The 21,654-nt window shown below is 44.4% G+C and overlaps 1 protein-coding gene across 3 annotated transcripts in view; it reads right to left on the bottom strand.

The window, feature by feature from the left end:
- SLC31A1 (solute carrier family 31 member 1) overlaps positions 1-21,593 on the bottom strand; it is a 22,622-nt gene extending 1,029 nt beyond the window's left edge. The window contains exons 1-4 of one of the 3 annotated variants that reach the window (XM_077283949.1): positions 21,439-21,593; positions 973-1,140; positions 701-773; positions 137-305 (exon numbers count right to left, since the gene is read on the bottom strand). In XM_077283949.1, the coding sequence (XP_077140064.1) occupies positions 137-305; positions 701-773; positions 973-1,104 (374 nt within the window). In that variant the 5' untranslated portion in view covers positions 1,105-1,140; positions 21,439-21,593. Of the gene's footprint in view, positions 1-136; positions 306-700; positions 774-972; positions 1,141-5,522; positions 5,710-21,374 lie in introns of those variants that run through there. The other 2 variants (XM_077283950.1, XM_077283951.1) reach the window with 2 other exon arrangements.
- Positions 21,594-21,654: the final 61 nt, after the last annotated feature.

Raw genomic sequence — 21,654 nt, 5'->3', positions numbered from 1 at the left:
TATAGCATTATTTAAAAGGGGAAATCCAATATGGGCAGGAGAAAAGGGCGATGCGGCTGCAGAATAAGATACTCAATAGCAATAATAGTCTCCACTGTTTGCACAACATGGAAGGATGGCCGAGCCCTCTTCTTACCCTACAGTCTTGTGAGTCTCCATCAGGGTGGTGCCGTTGGGTCCTGGTACCGGCATAGAGTTATAGCGGATGCTGACTTGCGACTTCCTGAGCAAAGATTCGCGGGAGATCTTCAGTCCCTCGTACAACAGAGCGAGCAGAAAGACCGCCACAAAGGCTCCGGCCATTTCTATTACCATGTAAGGTAGAAAGAAACAGATTAGTACGTGCATTTTAAAGCGACATTTTACCTGCACCGATACACTGTAACAGAGTAGCAGAAGAGAAATTACACTGCCATTTCACATGGTGCTGATACACAGGTAGACTACACAATCACTAAGATTAGTTGGTCTTCGACCTCCAGGACACCAGTAATGCTGAGAATGAAGGGGAACAAGAATTAATCTAATGTCAAGTGTATGCAGCTCCTATGCAGAGCTATGTGTCTCCATAGTAACTGAGTACAAACAAGCCTTGGGAAGTCTGATCCTGCAGTCATACTCTGACTCCACTACTTCCAAGATGAGGAATCAGCAGCAGGGAAGGGTTAAATGTACCGTAGATATGAGAGCACGTACTGACCTCCTGCTGTATTGATCACCAATCCCGTGAACAGAAGCTCCACGTTCTCGTATCCGAAATAAAAAGTCATGTGCTGTGGAAAAATAAAAGAATGTGTCAGCGGCCATCTGCAAGGAATTTCCTCACCAGATAGAATTTCCACTATCTCCCATTTGCAGACAGGAGGGCATTATGGCCCACCTGGCATACAAGTCACTGCCAAGATGTTGGCCCGCCATGGGAGACCCTATAAAAGGTGGAAGGAATTATGAGCACTCAGGACTAGTACTCACCATCATATGCATAGACCCTTCGCCTCCATGATTGTGCTCAGGTGTGGTGGGGTGGTGGTGCCCACCTGTGGTGGGATGGTGATGCCCACCGTGCGGATCAGACGTGGTCATACTATCGTGTATGTGGGACATTTTGAAAACCTTCAACAGCTATTCCCTCTATCAATCCTTAAAAAAAAAAAATACTTCAGGAACATTGTTACATACTAAGAACAGTGGAAGATACAAAGTAACAAAGAACAACTACCAAACCCCTGAGTGCTAGATGGAAGGAGGCGATGGACAATATTTAGGTAGAAGGGCCATGATTCACCTGGCTGTCATCAGCAGAGGAGCAGAGAAAACGTATCCCGTTTTATTAGACGTTTATCTGTCCAGACAGTGGCCCCTGGGAACGGCCCCGGCCTTTTACTGGCACCAACTGCAGATTGGTCCTTTAAAGCAGATGAGCCGATAAGTCACTGTGTACTTACATTACTGATCCTGAGTTACATCCTGTATTATACTCCAGAGCTGCACTCACTATTCTGCTGGTGCAGTCACTGTGTACATACATTACTGATCCTGTACTGATCCTGAGTTACATCCTGTATTATACTCCAGAGCTGCACTCACTATTCTGCTGGTGCAGTCACTGTGTACATACATTACTGATCCTGAGTTACATCCTGTATTATACTCCAGAGCTGCACTCACTATTCTGCTGGTGCAGTCACTGTGTACATACATTACTGATCCTGTACTGATCCTGAGTTACATCCTGTATTATACTCCAGAGCTGCACTCACTATTCTGCTGATGCAGTCACTGTGTACATACATTATATTACTGATTCTGTACTGATCCTCAGTTACATCCTGTATTATACCACAGAGCTGCACTCACTATTCTGCTGGTGCAGTCACTGTGTACATACATTACATTATTGATCCTGTACTGATCCTGAGTTACATCCTGTATTATACTCCAAAGCTGAGCTCACTATTCTGCTGGTGCAGTCACAGTGTACATACATTACATTACTGATCCTGTACTGATCCTGAGTTACATCCTGTATTATACCCCAGAGCTACACTCACTATTCTGCTGGTGCAATCACTGTGTACATACATTACTGATCCTGAGTTACATCCTGTATTATACTCCAGAGCTGCACTCACTATTCTGCTGGTGCAGTCACTGTGTACATACATTACTGATCCTGTACTGATCCTGAGTTACATCCTGTATTATACCACAGAGCTGCACTCACTATTCTGCTGGTGCAGTCACTGTGTACATACATTACATTATTGATCCTGTACTGATCCTGAGTTACATCCTGTATTATACCCCAGAGCTGCACTCACTATTCTGCTGGTGCAGTCACTGTGTACATACATTACATTACTGATCCTGTACTGATCCTGAGTTACATCCTGTATTATACTCCAAAGCTGAGCTCACTATTCTGCTGGTGCAGTCACTGTGTACATACATTACATTACTGATCCTGAGTTACATCCTGTATTATACCACAGAGCTGCACTCACTATTCTGCTGGTGCAGTCACAGTGTACATACATTACATTACTGATCCTGTACTGATCCTGAGTTACATCCTGTGTTATACCCCAGAGCTACACTCACTATTCTGCTGGTGCAATCACTGTGTACATACATTAGTGATCCTGTACTGATCCTGAGTTACATCCTGTGTTATACCCCAGAGCTACACTCACTATTCTGCTGGTGCAGTCACAGTGTACATACATTACATTACTGATCCTGTACTGATCCTGAGTTACATCCTGTGTTATACCCCAGAGCTACACTCACTATTCTGCTGGTGCAGTCACTGTGTACATACATTACTGATCCTGAGTTACATCCTGTGTTATACCCCAGAGCTGAGCTCACTATTCTGCTGGTGCAGTCACTGTGTACATACATTACTGATCCTGAGTTACATCCTGTGTTATACCCCAGAGCTGCACTGACTATTCTGCTGGTGCAGTCACTGTGTACATACATTACATTACTGATCCTATACTGATCCTGAGTTACATCCTGTATTATACCACAGAGCTGCACTCACTATTCTGCTGGTGCAGTCACTGTGTACATACATTACATTATTGATCCTGTACTGATCCTGAGTTACATCCTGTATTATACCCCAGAGCTGCACTCACTATTCTGCTGGTGCAGTCACTGTGTACATACATTACATTACTGATCCTGTACTGATCCTGAGTTACATCCTGTATTATACTCCAAAGCTGAGCTCACTATTCTGCTGGTGCAGTCACTGTGTACATACATTACATTACTGATCCTGAGTTACATCCTGTATTATACCACAGAGCTGCACTCACTATTCTGCTGGTGCAGTCACAGTGTACATACATTACATTACTGATCCTGTACTGATCCTGAGTTACATCCTGTGTTATACCCCAGAGCTACACTCACTATTCTGCTGGTGCAATCACTGTGTACATACATTAGTGATCCTGTACTGATCCTGAGTTACATCCTGTGTTATACCCCAGAGCTACACTCACTATTCTGCTGGTGCAGTCACAGTGTACATACATTACATTACTGATCCTGTACTGATCCTGAGTTACATCCTGTGTTATACCCCAGAGCTACACTCACTATTCTGCTGGTGCAGTCACTGTGTACATACATTACTGATCCTGAGTTACATCCTGTGTTATACCCCAGAGCTGAGCTCACTATTCTGCTGGTGCAGTCACTGTGTACATACATTACTGATCCTGAGTTACATCCTGTGTTATACCCCAGAGCTGCACTGACTATTCTGCTGGTGCAGTCACTGTGTACATACATTACATTACTGATCCTATACTGATCCTGAGTTACATCCTGTATTATACCCCAGAGCTGAGCTCACTATTCTGCTGGTGCAGTCACTGTGTACATACATGAGCTGTATGACTGTACATTTGGGTCTTATCTCAGTAACCTGATTACGTTGGGAAAGGTCGCTTGTCACCTGCGGCTTGTTCTCTGCTGTAAGAAGGACATCTAATGGATCATGATTATTACAGGTAATCACATTAGATTGGACCAAATGCAGTTTGTACCAAATAAGTGTAATTAAGATAGCCGTCTGTCCTTGGTGTTAGCGTTGTCAGAGTGCACCCTATTACCGTCTGTGTTATGGGGTCCCTGTCATTACCCCCGATAGTCTGTAAATCAATAGTGGACCCGCTCAATGCATAAATGGGAGTGCGCAAGTCCCTGTACGGGTTCTACCAGGTGATGGCACGTGGCGTTACATAACCTGGGCTTTTATGGGGAGAATATTGAGCAAGTCTGGAAAGGAGCACTGAATGCCTGAAACAGATTTCATCCTGTAGAAGTTTAATCAGATCACAAAGGAAACATCAGCGGGAAATCAGAAAGATTGCTACATCGTATTTCAACATGGATATTTATCAAACATGCCTCTCCTGGGCTAAAAGCTGCAAATGCAGAGGGCGAGGCATGCATGATAAATATTCAGCTTAGGGCCCCATCAAGGAAAGGAGGCCTTGTCGTGGCTGATGGGCTCATGCATTGGCCAATTTGTGAGATAAGTCCCTTCATTTTTCTAAGTATAGTCTATATAGCAGTAATGTGGTTCTGATCTCATATATTCAATGTTTGCATCTTGGCCTTACAGTGTCCTTTTGGAGTTATACAATACTTCATTGCTCCTGTGGAGGCGCTGCAGGACAAAGTGAAAGTGAAATAAGGAAGATGAAAAGAGTGCAAAAATGTTCTAAAAAAACCCGTACAAAATAAAAAAAAAGGAATAACATGAATAAAAAAGTGAAGAAAAACATTAAAAAAAAAAAAAAAAAAAAAAAGAAGGGGAATAAAGTGAAAGCAAGTCAAAACCTAGCGCTTGATATAAGGGCACGTGCAATAAGAAGTTTTGGGCACTTCTCATAAATAAGATAAATGGATTGTGCAACAAAAAGAAAGTTAATCACAAATGTGATTGAAGAAAGGGATTCAAGAATCAGTGTGAATGAGCAGGATATTGGAGGCAGCGATGCCCAAGAGGGCGATAAAGAAAAACATGGACACGTCATGCACTAAAATGTGTCTCCTAATTATCCCTTTACTCCCAATTAAGTTGCACAGTTCTGCAATAGTGAACCCCAAATAGTCTGTGTCTCCCTTATTAAACATGGTGGTTGAGAAGGCTGAGACATGAGGTGCTGTTTGCAGTCTCCTAAAGTGTTAGAGCTTCTCCTCTATCAGCCTGTGACATGGAGGGAACAAGAAAGTCAGTGGTGACCCCGAAAACAGCTCCCTGTATCTCAGCATCCAGGACTCCAGTAAAAGAATATTGGGGTTCACAATTGAGCGGTAATGTGCCATGTACCAAGTATAGGTGAAGCAAATGAGTTTGTCTTATTGCAGCCATAAAGGGTCCACTCGGTCTTAAAGGGTCTGCACCTGAATACAGAGGACTACCCCTTTAAATGCAAAACCAAAACTACAATCTAAAATATTGGAGAGTTTCTATGATAGAAATTAGAGCTCACCAGCCTAGAGGAGATCTTCTGACAGTCCCTGAGCTGCAGAATGTACAGAAAGAGTGAGTAAAAGGGTGCGCAGAGGTTTAGATACGCAGGAACTCCTCCCCTATCTGCTAAGAAAACCAGCTCATCATTTACATGTGCATCATCCGGAGCCTGGACTCACAGCCCCTGGCACATCCCTGTGTCCTGTAATATCTAGAACAGGCAGATAAATAGCAAAATAAATCGTGGAAATAAAAATATACATATAAAGTGTGCAACAAAAAAGTAACAATGGTTGGAGTTTCTATTCCTGCAGACAGCAGCAGCAGTTTCAACCAACTAGGATGTTTCCATCCTATTAACATTAGATATTTTAAAGAGAAAAACAAACAAATCTATTTCACGGTTCCAGGTCAAATTACAAGTTTAGAGCGAAGAGGAGGGACCACATTGTCATAATATCGCCTCACCACTTTTTTTTTTTTTTTTACTTTTAATAACCTTACATGATTTTGGCAAAATGAAAGTATGTTAACACAAACATACTCTCTCTCCCCCCCCCCCCCGAAAAAAAAAAAAAAAAAACATAATTATGCATTCATATGAACATGGTGCAGGGACTTCAAATATATCCATGCGCTCACAATTTATCTGTAAGATGTCCCTTTAAAAATCAGATTTTCACCCTCTTCCTTAATACGTGACGGGTCGAGCTCCTGCACACGACAATCCCCATAAGTACACAGTAAGTGTATGCAAACAGCACAACACTTTGGCAGAACATTGAGATTCCTCATTTATGTTTCCTTGATGAGGACAAGTCCAAAAAAGCATGAGCAATGTAAAATGTCCCTTCTGTTACATGAGGCGTCAGGATAAAAAAAAAAAAAATCCAAAAACAAGCAAACAGGAAGATAAAAATTAAATGAGAAAAGTAAAGAAAACAAATCAGAAGTACCCAGGTCCAGAGTTCAGTTCAGTCGTCCACTGCAGCTGGACTGGAGCAGTGTTCAACTTCTGTGCGGACAAACCTCTTTCTGGGACCCTGGGTGTCTCTGTCACCCGTAAGGCCTATCATGGAGGTCAGAATCAGGTAAATTACAAGTACTTGAGGGCATCTTCACTTTCAGTCATGAAAATTATCATTCAATAAGGTGAAACTGGTCATGAATACCAATCCAGGAAAAGAAGATTAAGAATTACCTCTGCTGCAGAGGATAAGTTCATCAGAGTCACAAAGCTCAAATTGACAGCACTTCAGATAACAGTACACAAAAATAATTAAAGGGAACCTGTCACCTGAATTTGGCGGGGCCGGTTTTGGGTCATATGGGCGGGGTTTTCGGGTGTTTGATTCACCCTTTCCTTACCCGCTGGCTGCATGCTGGCCGCAATATTGGATTGAAGTTCATTCTCTGTCCTCCGGAGTACACGCCAGTGCAAGGCAATATTGCCTTATGCAGGCATGTACTACGGAGGACAGAGAATGAACTTCAATCCAATATTGCGGCCAGCATGCAGCCAGCGGGTAAGGAAAGGGTGAATCAAACACCTGAAAACCCCGCCCATATGACCCAAAACCGGTCCTGCCAAATTCAGGTGACAGGTTCCCTTTAAGTAGAAGCCAACTCAACATCATCTGTCCAGAGGAGACTGCAAGAAGCAGCCTTTATTGTTGTGTTACTGCAAAAAAGCAGCTACTGGCGACCGCAAACATGAAGAAACTTGTTTGGTTGAACCAACACAATGACTCAATATTAGATCAGGGGAAACCTATACAGTGGTCTGAGGAGTCAAAATTAGAAACTTTTGGAATCATCCACTGTGGCTTTGTAAGATGCAGCAAAGTTCAACTTCGTCAGCATGGCTACCACAGCATTATGCAATGACCACCGACCCATCTGGTTTGCAGTGAGTGGGACCATGACTTGTGCTGCAACAGGACGATGACCCCAACACCTCCAGGTCATGTAGGCATGGAGAGATATGGAGGCTGTGTAAGAAGACATTGCCTCCCCAATTATTGATATCAACCCAAGTGAGATGGTTTAGGATGAGTTGGACACAGAATGAAGTCAAAGCAGAACAAATACTCCGCTCCTCTGGGAACACATTCAGGACTGATGGAGCTAGTCCAGGTAATAAACCTGATGAAGTTGCTAGAGAGAAAGTCAAGGGGGATGTAAAGCTGTCAATAGAGTAAAAGGTGGGCACCAGGAGGAAACAAAGGTGTAACACATACTTATTCCTTTCTTTGTGGTTTTGCTGCCTCCAGTCTGACTCTGCAATGTGCACATTCCATTAAGGATAAGGACAACAACTGCATGAAGATGGGTGGCCAAAATTCTGACTGGTACAAATGTGTGCATGCACGCATTGGGATCACCAGTTTTTATAGTTTCTCCTGCAGTTCAGAATCAGGGGCCCCAACTGCTCATGGCGATTCAAAGACGTTTCTCTCTATACAAAGCCGGGCAGAGTCCAATAGATGGGCGTGATGGCTCCTTCAAGAAAGTTCAAACTCATTAACTTTTCTTTTTTTTTTGGTTTATCATGCCACTGTCCTTAAAGCCTGACACTATGGAAAGTCATCACAAGTCTACAGGTCACGTTGTCTTATCTATGCGAGATACTGTAAATGCAGCTCTCGAGGAGGAGCGAAGGGGCTACTGATAATAAAGTACATATGTACATACAGGAGAACGTTGCTATTAGACTTTCGCCAAGTCAGCATCTTACATCAGCCACTGAGTCCGTGGCCTTATTATGGAGGGTATAGGATAGTCACTGTGCATGCAGCACGACTGTAGAAAGGGTCACGTAGTCAAAAGTGTTATGAACTGGTGGTTTAGGAGCAACATGGGACGAGCTCTGGAGGAGGTGGTACTTGTACTGACCGCAGTTCCTGAGCTTATCACAACACTAGAAGTAGCCGTGGGATGTTCCTGTCACTCCCTAGACACCTCGTCACAGCCAGAGGACTAACTACCCCTAAAGATGGAAACAGGAAAGCTATCTTGCCTCAGAGAAAATCCCCAAAGGAAAGGCAGCCCCCCACAAATATTGACTGAGTGGAGAGGGAAATGACATACGCAGAATGAAATCAGAATGTAGCAAAGGAGGCCACTCTAGCTAGATAGATAGAACAGGACAGAATACTGTGCGGTCAGTATAAAAAAAAACTAGAAAAATCCACCACAGAGTTTACAAAAATCTCCACACCTGACTAAAGGTGTGGAGGGTAAATCTGCTTCCCAGAGCTTCCAGCTGAACTGAATAAATCCATATAGACAAGCTGGACAAGAAAAAACATAGAAAGAGCTGAACGATTAAGTCCACAATATATGCACAGCAAAAGAACAAGCAAGGACTTATCTTTGCTGAACTGGTCAGAATATCAGGGAAATCCAAGCAGAGATGTGAATCCAACCAGGAACCATTGACAACTGGCCCAGGCTGAAGGATAGAGCCAGGATAAATAGCCAAGCCAGAAAGACGATCAGTGGAAGCAGCTGCTGACTGCTAAATCCAAGGAGCAGCAGTTCCACTCAAAACCACCGGAGGGAGCCCAAGAGCAGAACTCACAAAAGTGCCACTTACAACCACCGGAGGGAGCCCAAGAGCGGAATTCACAACACAAAAGACCAAGAAGAAACAAGCATAAAAACCAAGAAGAAAAACCTCTGTTGTAGTAAGCCGCTGGGTATTTGGGGCTTCTTTGCTCAAGACATTGGTGGGTGGGTACCCTGAGCCCCCCATGATATCCAATGATTCCCAGTCACACAAAGTGACAATAAAAAGATGGACACAAACACTTGCTAAACCATGTGATCAACATGCAATTTTTTTTATTTTACTTGTCAACTAGTTATTTATGGCGCTTTGCAAAAGTTGCACCCGCAACATAGAGCCTAGAGGGGCTCAACAGGTGGCTTTGGTCCATATGATGAGACCAATACAATTAAAGAGTCCATGATCATTCGGGTCCCTATTTGAAGATTTTACATCGGGGCCCACGAGCTTCAAGGTACGTCACTTGGTAGGGCCACAAAAGATCCATTTCTATAAGGGGGATGTGTGTTGCAAAAAAATAGCTCATGAAATGATGCAGCCCCAACCAAAAGAGTGAATCCCCCACAAAATAAAATAAAAAGAAAGCAAAGTCGCTGGATACAGGGGGCACAGGGCTGATCACACTTTCCCTTTCTGGCTGGGTTGTCACGTCGCAGCAATTAAACAATTGCAGTATTTCTTTCCTAATGAGGACAGGTTTATGGATGTCCAAAGTCTCCAACGTGAAGTCAATCATCCTCATCACATCACAGGCGCTCGGCTGATCATTAACCTGACACTGATAAGCCAAAAAAATCCTATATGGATTCATGGATGGCCGAGGAGAAGACTTGAAGCATATATTTCAGAAACACTTTTACATTTATTGCATGCCATATTTCCCCAGTTACAATTCCTCTTTCCCTCCATTTTGGGCAAAATTCCACGCACAACTTAAATATTAATAATGAAATACAAGTGACAGGAAATTACATCCTGCAGCAGCTAAACAAAAAAAAAAAAAAAAGATGCTACCAGCAGATCATGAAGCAAGCAAAGATGGGAAGGCAGAATTATTCCATGTCGCACTGAGCAGGAGGAAATCCTGATCTGTGTCCCCGTATGCTCAACCGCGGGGCACGTCCACCAGTTATACATGGCTCCTAGGTACAAGGCTTGGAAAGGGGACAGGGAAATAAAGAACGCAAGACGGAAGCAATGACAAAGTCTACCCCAGATGCCAAGAGGCAGGATTAGTCCAGAGCAGATCCAACAACAGATCCCCGAGATTACATCACAACCAACACCTGACCAGAAACTTCTCAGAAAAAAAATCATTGCACAAAGCATACAAAAATGTCAAACGTATAGTATAGTCCATCTAGAGGCACAGTATTCTAGTACCGTATACAGGTCCTTCTCAAAAAATTAGCATATAGTGTTAAATTTCATTATTTACCATAATGTAATGATTACAATTAAACTTTCATATATTATAGATTCATTATCCACCAACTGAAATTTGTCAGGTCTTTTATTGTTTTAATACTGATGATTTTGGCCTACAACTCCTGATAACCCAAAAAACCTGTCTCAATAAATTAGCATATCAAGAAAAGGTTCTCTAAACGACCTATTACCCTAATCTTCTGAATCAACTAATTAACTCTAAACACATGCAAAAGATACCTGAGGCTTTTAAAAACTCCCTGCCTGGTTCATTACTCAAAACCCCCATCATGGGTAAGACTAGCGACCTGACAGATGTCAAGAAGGCCATCATTGACACCCTCAAGCAAGAGGGTAAGACCCAGAAAGAAATTTCTCAACAAATAGGCTGTTCCCAGAGTGCTGTATCAAGGCACCTCAATGGTAAGTCGGTTGGAAGGAAACAATGTGGCAGAAAACGCTGTACAACGAGAAGAGGTGACCGGACCCTGAGGAAGATTGTGGAGAAGGACCGATTCCAGACCTTGGGGAACCTGAGGAAGCAGTGGACTGAGTCTGGTGTGGAAACATCCAGAGCCACCGTGCACAGGCGTGTGCAGGAAATGGGCTACAGGTGCCGCATTCCCCAGGTAAAGCCACTTTTGAACCATAAACAGCGGCAGAAGCGCCTGACCTGGGCTACAGAGAAGCAGCACTGGACTGTTGCTAAGTGGTCCCAAGTACTTTTTTCTGATGAAAGCAAATTTTGCATGTCATTCGGAAATCAAGGTGCCAGAGTCTGGAGGAAGACTGGGGAGAAGGAAATGCCAAAATGCCTGAAGTCCAGTGTCAAGTACCCAGTCAGTGATGGTGTGGGGTGCCATGTCAGCTGCTGGTGTTGGTCCACTGTGTTTCATCAAGGGCAGGGTCAATGCAGCTAGCTATCAGGAGATTTTGGAGCACTTCATGCTTCCTGGCACCCACTCACAGTGCCAAAACCACTGGTAAATGGTTTACTGACCATGGTATTACTGTGCTCAATTGGCCTGCCAACTCTCCTGACCTGAACCCCATAGAGAATCTGTGGGATATTGTGAAGAGAAAGTTGAGAGACGCAAGACCCAACACTCTGGATGAGCTTAAGGCCGCTATTGAAGCATCCTGGGCCTCCATAACATCTCAGCAGTGTCACAGGCTGATTGCCTCCATGCCACGCCGCATTGAAGCAGTCATTTCTGCCAAAGGATTCCCGACCAAGTATTGAGTGCATAACTGAACATTATTATTTGATGGTTTTTTTGTTTGTTATTAAAAAACACTTTTATTTGATTGGACGGTTGAAATATGCTAATTTATTGAGACAGGTTTTTTGGGTTATCAGGAGTTGTAGGCCAAAATCATCAGTATTAAAACAATAAAAGACCTGACAAATTTCAGTTGGTGGATAATGAATCTATAATATATGAAAGTTTAATTGTAATCATTACATTATGGTAAATAATGAAATTTAACACTATATGCTAATTTTTTGAGAAGGACCTGTATACTCGAGTATAAGCCGACCCGAGTATAAGCCGACCCCCTAATTTTGCCACAAAAAAACTGGGAAAACTTAATGACTCGAGTACAAGCCTAGGGTGGAAAATGCAGCAGCTACCGGTAAATGTCAAAAGTAAAAATAGATACCAATGAAAGTAAAATTAATTGAGACATCAGTAGGTTAAGTGTTTTTGAATATCCATATTGAATCAGGAGCCCCATATAATGCTTCATAAAGTTTATGATGGCCCCATAAGATGCTCCATATTAAAATATGCCCCATATAATCCTGCATAAAGGTTAATAATGGCCCCATAAGATGCTCCATAGACACATTTGCCCAAAATAATGCTACACAAACCTTGATTATGGCCCCATAAGATGCTCCATACAGACATTTGCCCCATACAATGCTGCACAAACGTTAATTATGGCCCCATAAGATGCTCCATACAGACACTTGCCCCATATAGTGCTGCACAAACGTTATGGCCCCATAAGATGCTCCATACAGACACTTGCCCCATTTGCTGTTGCTGTGATAAAAAAAAAAAAAATTATATACTCACCTCTCCGTTGTCAGGCCCCCAGCACTTTCAATATTCACCTGCTCCTCGTTCCGGCGCCGGCCGCTCCATCTTCAGTGTCTTCTGCACTGACGTTCAGGCAGAGGGCGTGATGACGTGGTTAGTGTGCGCCCTCTGACCTGAGCGTCACTGCAGAAGACGCTGAAGATGGAGCGGCACCGGAACGAGAAGCAGGTGAATATCGCGCAGCGCTCCCCCTCCCCATTATACTCACCTGCTCCTGGCGTGGTGCAGTCGCTGCTTCCTTGGCGCCACAGCTTCTCCCTGTACTGAGCGGTCACCGTTACCGCTCATTACAGTAATGGATATGCGGCTCCACCCCTATGGGAGATAGAGCAGCATATTCATTACTGTAATGAGTGGTACCATGTGACCGCTCAGTACAGGAAGAAGCTGGGGCGCCGGTGAGCCAGGAACGTGCAGGGACGACGCCGGGAGCAAGTGAGTATAATTAGACAGACCCCCCGCTCCCCCTCCCCTGCCGACCCTTTAGTTTGACTCGAGTATAAGCCGAGAGGGGGACTTTCAGCCAAAAAAAAGGGGCAGAAAATCTCGGCTTATACTCGAGTATATACAGTAGTTATATTCTTGTACATTGGGGGCAGTATTCTAGTAGTTATATTCTTGTACATAGGGGCAGTATTATAGTAGTTATATTCTTGTACATAGGGGGCAGTATTATAGTAGTTATATTCTTGTACATAGGGGGCAGTATTATCTATCTATATAATCGTCTAAGGGGTACTTCCGTATGTTTGTCTGTTATGGAAATCCCGCGTCGCTGATTGGTCGCGGCCGCCTGGGCACAGTCCCCTGCGAATTCCCCTTCCCTACTCCATCCCAGTCAGTGCCCCCCCCCCCCTCTACTGCCCTCCAGTCAGTGCCCTCATAGCGGTTTAGCAGTCCGTTAAACAGGCTGCGTTACACCACGCGGCATAACGCGGTGTAACGCAGTCCCTTAACGCTGCTATTAACCCTGTGTGACCTACTTTTTACTACTGATGCTGCCTATGCAGCATCAATAGTAAAAAGATCTAATGTTAAAAATAATAAAAAAAATTATATTCTCACCTTCCAGTGCCTTTCCCGCTCCTTGCGACGCTCCGGTCCCAAGAATCCATTGCAGCGATGACCGGAAATGACGTAGCGGTCTCGCGAGACCGCTACATCATCACGTGTTATTGCCGCAATGCATTACTGGGAACGGAGCGTCGAGATGAGCATCGCTAAACGCCTGGGCTGGATTCGGGGGCCGCCGGAAGGGGAGTATATAACTATTTTTTATTTTAATTTTTTTTTTTTTTTTTTTTTTAAACAGAGATATGGTGCCCATATTGCTATATACTGCGTGGGCTGGGCTATATACTACAATACAAATTCTAGAATTCGTGATGCGTTAGAATCGGGCCACCATCTAGTAGTAGTTATATTCTTGTACATAGGGGGCAGTGTTATAGCAGTTATATTCTTGCACATAGGAGCAGTATTACAGTAGTTGTATTCTTGTACATAGGGGACAGTATTATAGTAGTTAATAATAATAATAATAATAATAATAATAAATAATATTTATTTATATAGCACCATTAATTCCATGGTGCTGTACATGAGAAAGGGGTTACATACAGGGTTATAAATATTGTTTACAGTAAACAAGTTTACAGTGACAGACTGGTACAGAGGGGAGAGGACCCTGTCCTTGCGGACTTACATTCTATGGGATAGTGGGGAAGAGACAGAAGTTCGGAGGTGCAGCAGCTCTGGCTGTGGTGAGGCGGCTGCTCTGGCGAGGCGGCAGAATGGTTATTGCAGGCTGCAGTTATATTCTTGTACATAGTGGCAGTATTATAGTAGTTATATTCTTGTACATAGGAGCAGTATTATAGTAGTTATATTCTTGTACATAGGAGCAGTATTATAGTAGTTATATTCTTGTACATAGGAGCAGTATTATAGTAGTTATATTCTTGTACATAGGGAGCAGTATTATAGTAGTTATATTCTTGTACATAGTGGCAGTATTATAGTAGTTATATTCTTGTACATAGTGGCAGTATTATAGTAGTTATATTCTTGTACATAGTGGCAGTATTATAGTAGTTATATTCTTGTACATAGGAGCAGTATTATAGTAGTTATATTCTTGTACATAGGAGCAGTATTATAGTAGTTATATTCTTGTACATAGGGGGCAGTATTATAGTAGTTATATTCTTGTACATAGGGGGCAGTATTATAGTAGTTATATTCTTGTACATAGGGGGCAGTATTACATTATCACTGAATCTCATTTTTGCCTCATATTTTGGTTACCGGAGTACTCATTTACTTTCACTTCGGCCCACACACAATCACTATTGTACGGCCCGGTTCCCGGTCTCAGCAGCAGATTAATGAGGGTTCTGCTTGTTTGTGAGCGCTGAGCCGGAGTGTAAGACAATAGTCACATATTTGATGATAGCTGACATATTATTGAGGTTACTCAGCAAGGAAGATGCAGGCACAGGATACCTTGTTGGGGTGAACTTTGATCTCAGCGATTTTGCAACTTGTCACTTTCCTACAATCGAGCATGGAACTGCAGCTACACTCAGCGCCTTGGAATACACCTCAACTTTATCCTAAGGAATCTGCAACAATGTTTCTAATTATATTGCTTAAACAAGTTATTAAATAAAAATGCAAACAAACCCCTCATCTATTTCACAACAGTAAACTCAAGTTTACTAAAGGGAACCATAACCCCCCCCCCCCCAAGTCTTAGGCTAGGTTCACATTGCGTTAGGGCAATCCGTTTAGCGCTAGCGGATTGCGCTAACGCAATGTTTATTTAGGGGCCGTGTTTGGGGTCGCGTTAACGTCCCCACTCTCGCAGATCCCCGATCTGCGAGAGCGGGGAACGGACCTCGGGCGCGCCGCGGACGCTGCAAGCAGCGACCGAGGCGCGTCACAGAAGAACGGCACATCACTAGCGCGAGCCGAAAAAGGCACGCGCTAGTGATGCGCTGCAGGAGAAATTTACATTGCTGTCAATGGGCACGCTAACGGACCCGTTGCACGGCGTTAATTGCGACATTTTCGCCGTGCAACGCTGTCCGTTAGCGTGCACACATTAACGCAATGTGAACCTAGCCTTAAAGGGACAGTTACACAATAGCTGTGATAGTCTGAAGATCCTAAAACCCTGGGATGCAGAACGCCAGAGCAAAAAGTGGCCTGAGCCATGTGATCAGGAACGTTAATGACCTAACAAAGCGACAGAGAATGTAAGTTTTTATACCCCCAGGACTTCTTTCCTCTTTTAGAGAATCAACGAACAAAACTTTCCCATATTTGTGGATAATGGGTTAAACTGGAAATATATGACATTTCGGATTCTGGATGATACCAGGGAGGGGTGTAATGGCAGGTACTGATTGGGTCAGAAACCTGCAATGAGAAAACACAAAGTAAACTATGCAACAAATGCTGCGGGTGCCAAGCACAACAAGCCGGGCGCAATGTCCATGCAAACGGCTGTACAAATATGTGGGCTAGGATACACACAGGTGGGTTCCCATTTACCAAATATGCAGACCCTCTCCCCAACAGACCCTATATACAGGTATTCATAGATGTAGCAGAGAGGAAGAGAGTTAAAAGTGACCGCATTGGCGGCAGCTACAATGAACCAGAATACAGCCTGCAAAGAAAATGACCTCACATGACCCCCTTAATCTCACACAAATCCTCGGCAGGGGACAGCCTGACCCTAAAATCAGAGGGTTAATCCTGAGAATGAGCTGCCAAGATCTGCAGAACTCAGGAGCTAAATCCGTAAAGGAAGCAAAGAAAAATGGCCTCTAGGCTCTAAGATATTTACGTCGTGGCCCATGCAGCAGTTATACTTTATCATTGTTTATAGGTTTACTGAATTCGAATTTTAAGAAAAATGCCAGGGACATGGGCAGCACGGTGGCGCAGTGGTTAGAACTGCAGCCTTGCAGCGCTGGAGTCCTGGGTTCAAACCCCACCAAGGACAACATCTGCAAAGAGTTTGTATGTTCTCTCCGTGTTTGCGTGGGTTTCCTCCCACAATCCAAAGACATACTGAAAGGGAATTTAGATTGTGAGCCCTGTCGGGGACAGTGATGATAATGTGTGCAAACTGTAAAGCGCTGTGTAATATGTCAGCGCTATATAAAAATTATCTGTACTCGGGGGGCCCATCCCTGAGGTCACGTCAAAGGACAAATTTACAGGGTGAGTGTCGTAGGAAGTTCATTTCTCAAGATCTACCGGACAGTGAGGAACGGATCGTCAGAATCCTTCCCTAAATAAAACTACACAAAGTCACTATATGGCAACATTTTGTATTCCCCTAACTACAAATACGATACAGAGAAAAGTATTTGGCTGCACATCTTAATCGCTGAATTCTGGTGTACAACCTCTGGACCCTGCCCCCATCTCCCCTATGTATAATCTCCCAGAACTGCTGGTGCTAAAGAGCTCACTGATACCAGTAGCATCCTGTAATAGGACCACCAGGGTAAAAAAATAAAATAAAAATCTGTTCATGACACTTCCTAAGGGTATGTGCACACGTATTTTGGAGCTCTGTGGATTTATCCGCAGCGGATTTTAGAAATCCGCAGGTAAAAGGCACTGCGTTTTACCGCGGTTTTTATGAAGATTCCTATTATGAAGCAGGTGTAAACCGCAGCAGAATCCGCACAAAGAATTGACATGCTGCGGAATGTAACCCGCAGCGTTTCCGCGCATTTTTTTCCGCAGCATGGGCACTGCGGATTGTGGTTTCCATAGGTTTACATTGTAGTGTAAACGCATGGAAAGCTGCTGCAGATCTGCAGCAAAATCCGCAACGTGTGCATATAGCCTAATACCTGAATCATCCCCATCACCTGTGAGTGATATTATTGAGAAGTGAAAGTAACTGCTGCACACATTAGCCACAAAGTGGAGACCGAGTAACATTACATAGCAGGGGGCCGATAGAAAAGTCACCACTGCTCTGCTGACCCCATAACTGCAGCCCAGAACTCCTCTGGTATTAACATCAGCACAAACACTGCGCCTCCGCTGGGAGTTGCATGCAGCCTTACATCACCAACCACAATGCCGAGTGGCGGATGGAGTGGCGGAAAGCTTCCACCACTGCACTCTGGAGGAGAAGTGTTCTGTGCAGTGATGTATCGCACTTCTCTAACTGGCGTCTGATAAACGAGTCTCAATTTGGTGAATGCCAGTGCCTATTGCACAATTTGGTGGAAGAGGAAAATGCTATCGGCTGTTATCGGGGTCGGCCTCGGCCCCTTAGTTCCAGTGCGGGAAAATCTTAATTCTTCAGCACCAAACATTCTGAACAATTGTAGCTTGCAGCTTTGTGAGAACAGTTTTGGGGAAGACCTTTCTCTGTTCCCCATGACTGCGCCCAGTAAACAAGGACAATCCAGACATGAAGAGGGGGGGGGGGGGGGTGTTTGAAGTTTGGTGGAAGAATATGAACTCAGATCTCAGCTCCACTCAACTGCGGAGATTGTAAGCTTGGCCTCCAACAAAATTGAGGTCTCACCTCACAAATGTTCTTCTGGATGAAGAAGCAAAAATTCCTACAGACGTCGCCAAAATCTTGTAGAAATCCTTCCCCATAACACCAGAAGTTGCTATTTATGCAGAGCGAAAGACTCCATGGATATAGAGTGGGAGGGCAGTAAAGTCCCCAAAGGAATAATTTGGAGGGGGCACATGCTTTTCTTCACGCGGTGCATATCACACTTTCACCACATTGCATCATTACTACCTGGCACTTTTTCATATGACACCAGACATAAAGCCTCGATAACACAGCATTATGCAGGAACTACAGGTGCTTCTCACAACATTAGAATATCATCAAAAAGTTCATTTATTTCAGTTCTTCAATACAAAAAGTGAAACTCAAATTATATAGAGTCATTACAGACAAAGTGATCTATTTCACGTGTTTATTTCTGTTAATGTTGATGATTATGGCTTACAGACATGAAAACCCAAAAGTCATTATCTCAGTAAACTAGAATAATTAACAAAAAACACCTGTAAAGGCTTCCTAAGTGCTTAAAAAGGTCCCTCAGGGTACGTGTCCACGGTCAGGATGGCCGGCGGTATCGTCGGAGCGGCAAACCCGCTCGGCGCTAAGCCCCGCCCCCTTCTGGGACGCGATGATGCCGGATGTGTTCATTGTACACATCCGGGATCATCGCACTCCTCGCATAGGGCCCGGTGTTATTCCTTGCGGCGACGCAGCGTCACCGCAAGGAACACGGACATGCTGCGATCTGAAAAGACGCGCAGCATGTCCGGAGTTGCAGGGCCGCCGCGTGCGTGTTTCCACGCATAGTGGAGACGGGATTTCAAAAAATCCCCTCCACTATGCTGGAACATCTGGACGCTGCGTGTTTGACGCTGCGGCCCCACGCAGCGTCAAACATGCAGCGTTTCCTGACCGTGGACACATACCCTTAGTCTGTTTCAGTAGCAGTCAGTGACACACTCCACAAGGAAAGTAAATTATGTATTTCATTTGGAAATCAAGGTCCCACAGTCTGGAGGAAGAGTGGAGAGGCCACAATCCAAGCTGCTTGAGGTCTAGTGTGAAGTCTCCACAATCAGTGATGGTTTGGGGAGCCATGTCATCTGCTGGTGTAGGTCCACTGTGTTTTATCAAGACCAAAGTCAGCACAGCCGTCTACCAGGAAATGTTAGAGCACTTCATGCTTCCCTCTGCCGACAAGCTTTTTGGAGATGGAAATGTCATTCTCCAGCAGGACTTGGCACCTGTCCACACTGCAAAAGTACCAATACCTGGTTTACAAACAGTATCACAGTGCTTGATTGGCAGCAAACTCGCCTGACCTTAACCCCATAGAGGATCTATGGGATATTGTCAAGAGGAAGATGAGAGACACCAGACCCAACAATGCAGACGAGCTGAAGGCTGCTGATTAAGAGATAGCCGACAGCACATCAGATATGTGGATGCAAGGCATAGCTCCACTGGACCCAATGGAAGAATTACATACCAAAAAAGAAGTGGACAGCATCCAATCCGGGTGAAATATCAAAAATTCTTTATTTTGTCATTTATTTGGCATCTGGCAAAATTAAGAATATTTGATATTTCACCCGGATTGGATGCTGTCCTTCACTTCTTTTTTGAGCTGAAGGCTGCTATCAAAGCAACCTGGGCTTCCATAACCCCTCAGCAGTGCCACAGGCTGATCGCCTCCATGCCACGCCGCATTGATGCAGTAATTGATGCAAAAGGAGCCCCGACCAAGTATTGAGTGCATTACTGAACATACATTCCAGTAGGCCAACATTTCGGATGTTAAAATCATTTTTCAAGCTGATGTTATAAAGTATTCTAATTTACTGAGATAATGACTTTTGGGTTTTCATTGGCTGTAAGCCATAATCATCAACATTAACAGAAAAACGTGTGAAATATATCACTCTGTGTGTAATGACTCTATATATGAGTTTCAGTTTTTGTATTGAAAAACTGAAATAAATTAACTTTTTGATGATATTCTAATTTAGTGAGAAGCACTTGTACATGACAACATTTTACTATAATGGCACTGTTATGTATTAATGGCCCTAGACTGTTGGTGACTATTTAACACAGCGCCCATGTGGAATTATTTTTTACTACCATTGGCACTATGTTTCCTATGTGACATTAGATATATTGGCATTGTATTACAGTACTACATTGGAGCCATGTGGCACTATTCGTAATGCAGCAGCACAGCATGAACCGTAACAGTTGGATGACATGAGCGCTGTATGGCACCTGTACATACTGTAACTGTCAGCACCAGATGACAACTATTAGCAGTGTTACATCTGGCCAGATGTAATTACAGGGAGCCAATACCTTGTAACGAGCTAGCGGCGATATCATTACCAGATGACCCAGCGCTGGGGCGCAGCCAATATGTCACAGAGAACCAGCTGGTGCCAAAACCTCCTGGACTGCACCCACCTCGGATTTTCTAAAGCATTCCCTTTAATTTACTCCCAGTCTGTGGGGGGGGGGGGATTCACACAATTTTAGTAGAAAGGTTAATTACAAGACTCACAAGAACAAAGCCAGCGAGATCAGAATGCAAATGAAGCCGCTGTCAACCAGTGACTCCACCCCAAGGACTCCTAACCCTCAAGACTTTAAAGGGATATGCCACAAATTACACCCATCAGTTTCTCTGCCGACATAGGAAAGTGCAAGGCAACAAGTGATGCAACATTGTTAGCGGAGTGTGCCTTTAATAACAGGGGGGTCCTTACGGGATGAAGAGGCCGGAGGTAAATATCCAGGTCTCCCCCTTATGGGGTCCCATGCTTAATAACTGAGCACATCCGCCCACATGACCAGACAGAATCTTTGGGAGGTCCCTCATGCACTCATAACGCAGACACGAGGATCTGACTGATGGGCGGTGGACTTCCGAGAACTACAACACCCAGCAGAAATCTGCATTGGATGTCACAAACGTACTCAGCCACTGAGAGCCCCCCAAAGATGTTACCATGACAACTGCACTGGCAGAAAGAGGAGACCCCACTAAGCCATGACATAATAGCACACTGGGAACCAGGACAGGAACAGACAGCACAGCTGCACCCCTCCTGCTCCAGGATATTTGGGGTCGGCAGAGCATTGACCTACAACCACAGGGCGCAGAGCCTGTCACCGACCACCTAGGAGGGCTACACTGACCCTATTACAGGTGACCTCTGCCTGCACGTGTCACTTTCCAATGCCGGGGCTTCTGCCTCCTCACCAGGCTGCCGCCACCGCCGCTGACTGACCGCTGTCACCTCCGAGCTCCACAGCCACTGCCAGCGCCGCCGACTCCGGGAGATCAGCCGACAAGACCCCGCCCATTGACGTCATGGGAGGGTGGAGCGTGACCAGAATCACTCAATGAACCCTCACAGCAAGCCGCGCCCTCTCCTGCCAATCATCTTCTACAACCACAGGCAGCCGCACTCTGATT

This window comes from Ranitomeya variabilis, chromosome 2 (genome assembly GCF_051348905.1).
Source record: "Ranitomeya variabilis isolate aRanVar5 chromosome 2, aRanVar5.hap1, whole genome shotgun sequence".
In the NCBI taxonomy this organism is placed as follows: domain Eukaryota; kingdom Metazoa; phylum Chordata; class Amphibia; order Anura; family Dendrobatidae; genus Ranitomeya; species Ranitomeya variabilis.
Note: the sequence above shows the minus strand (reverse complement) of the source record. Positions and strands in the feature narration are given on the sequence as shown.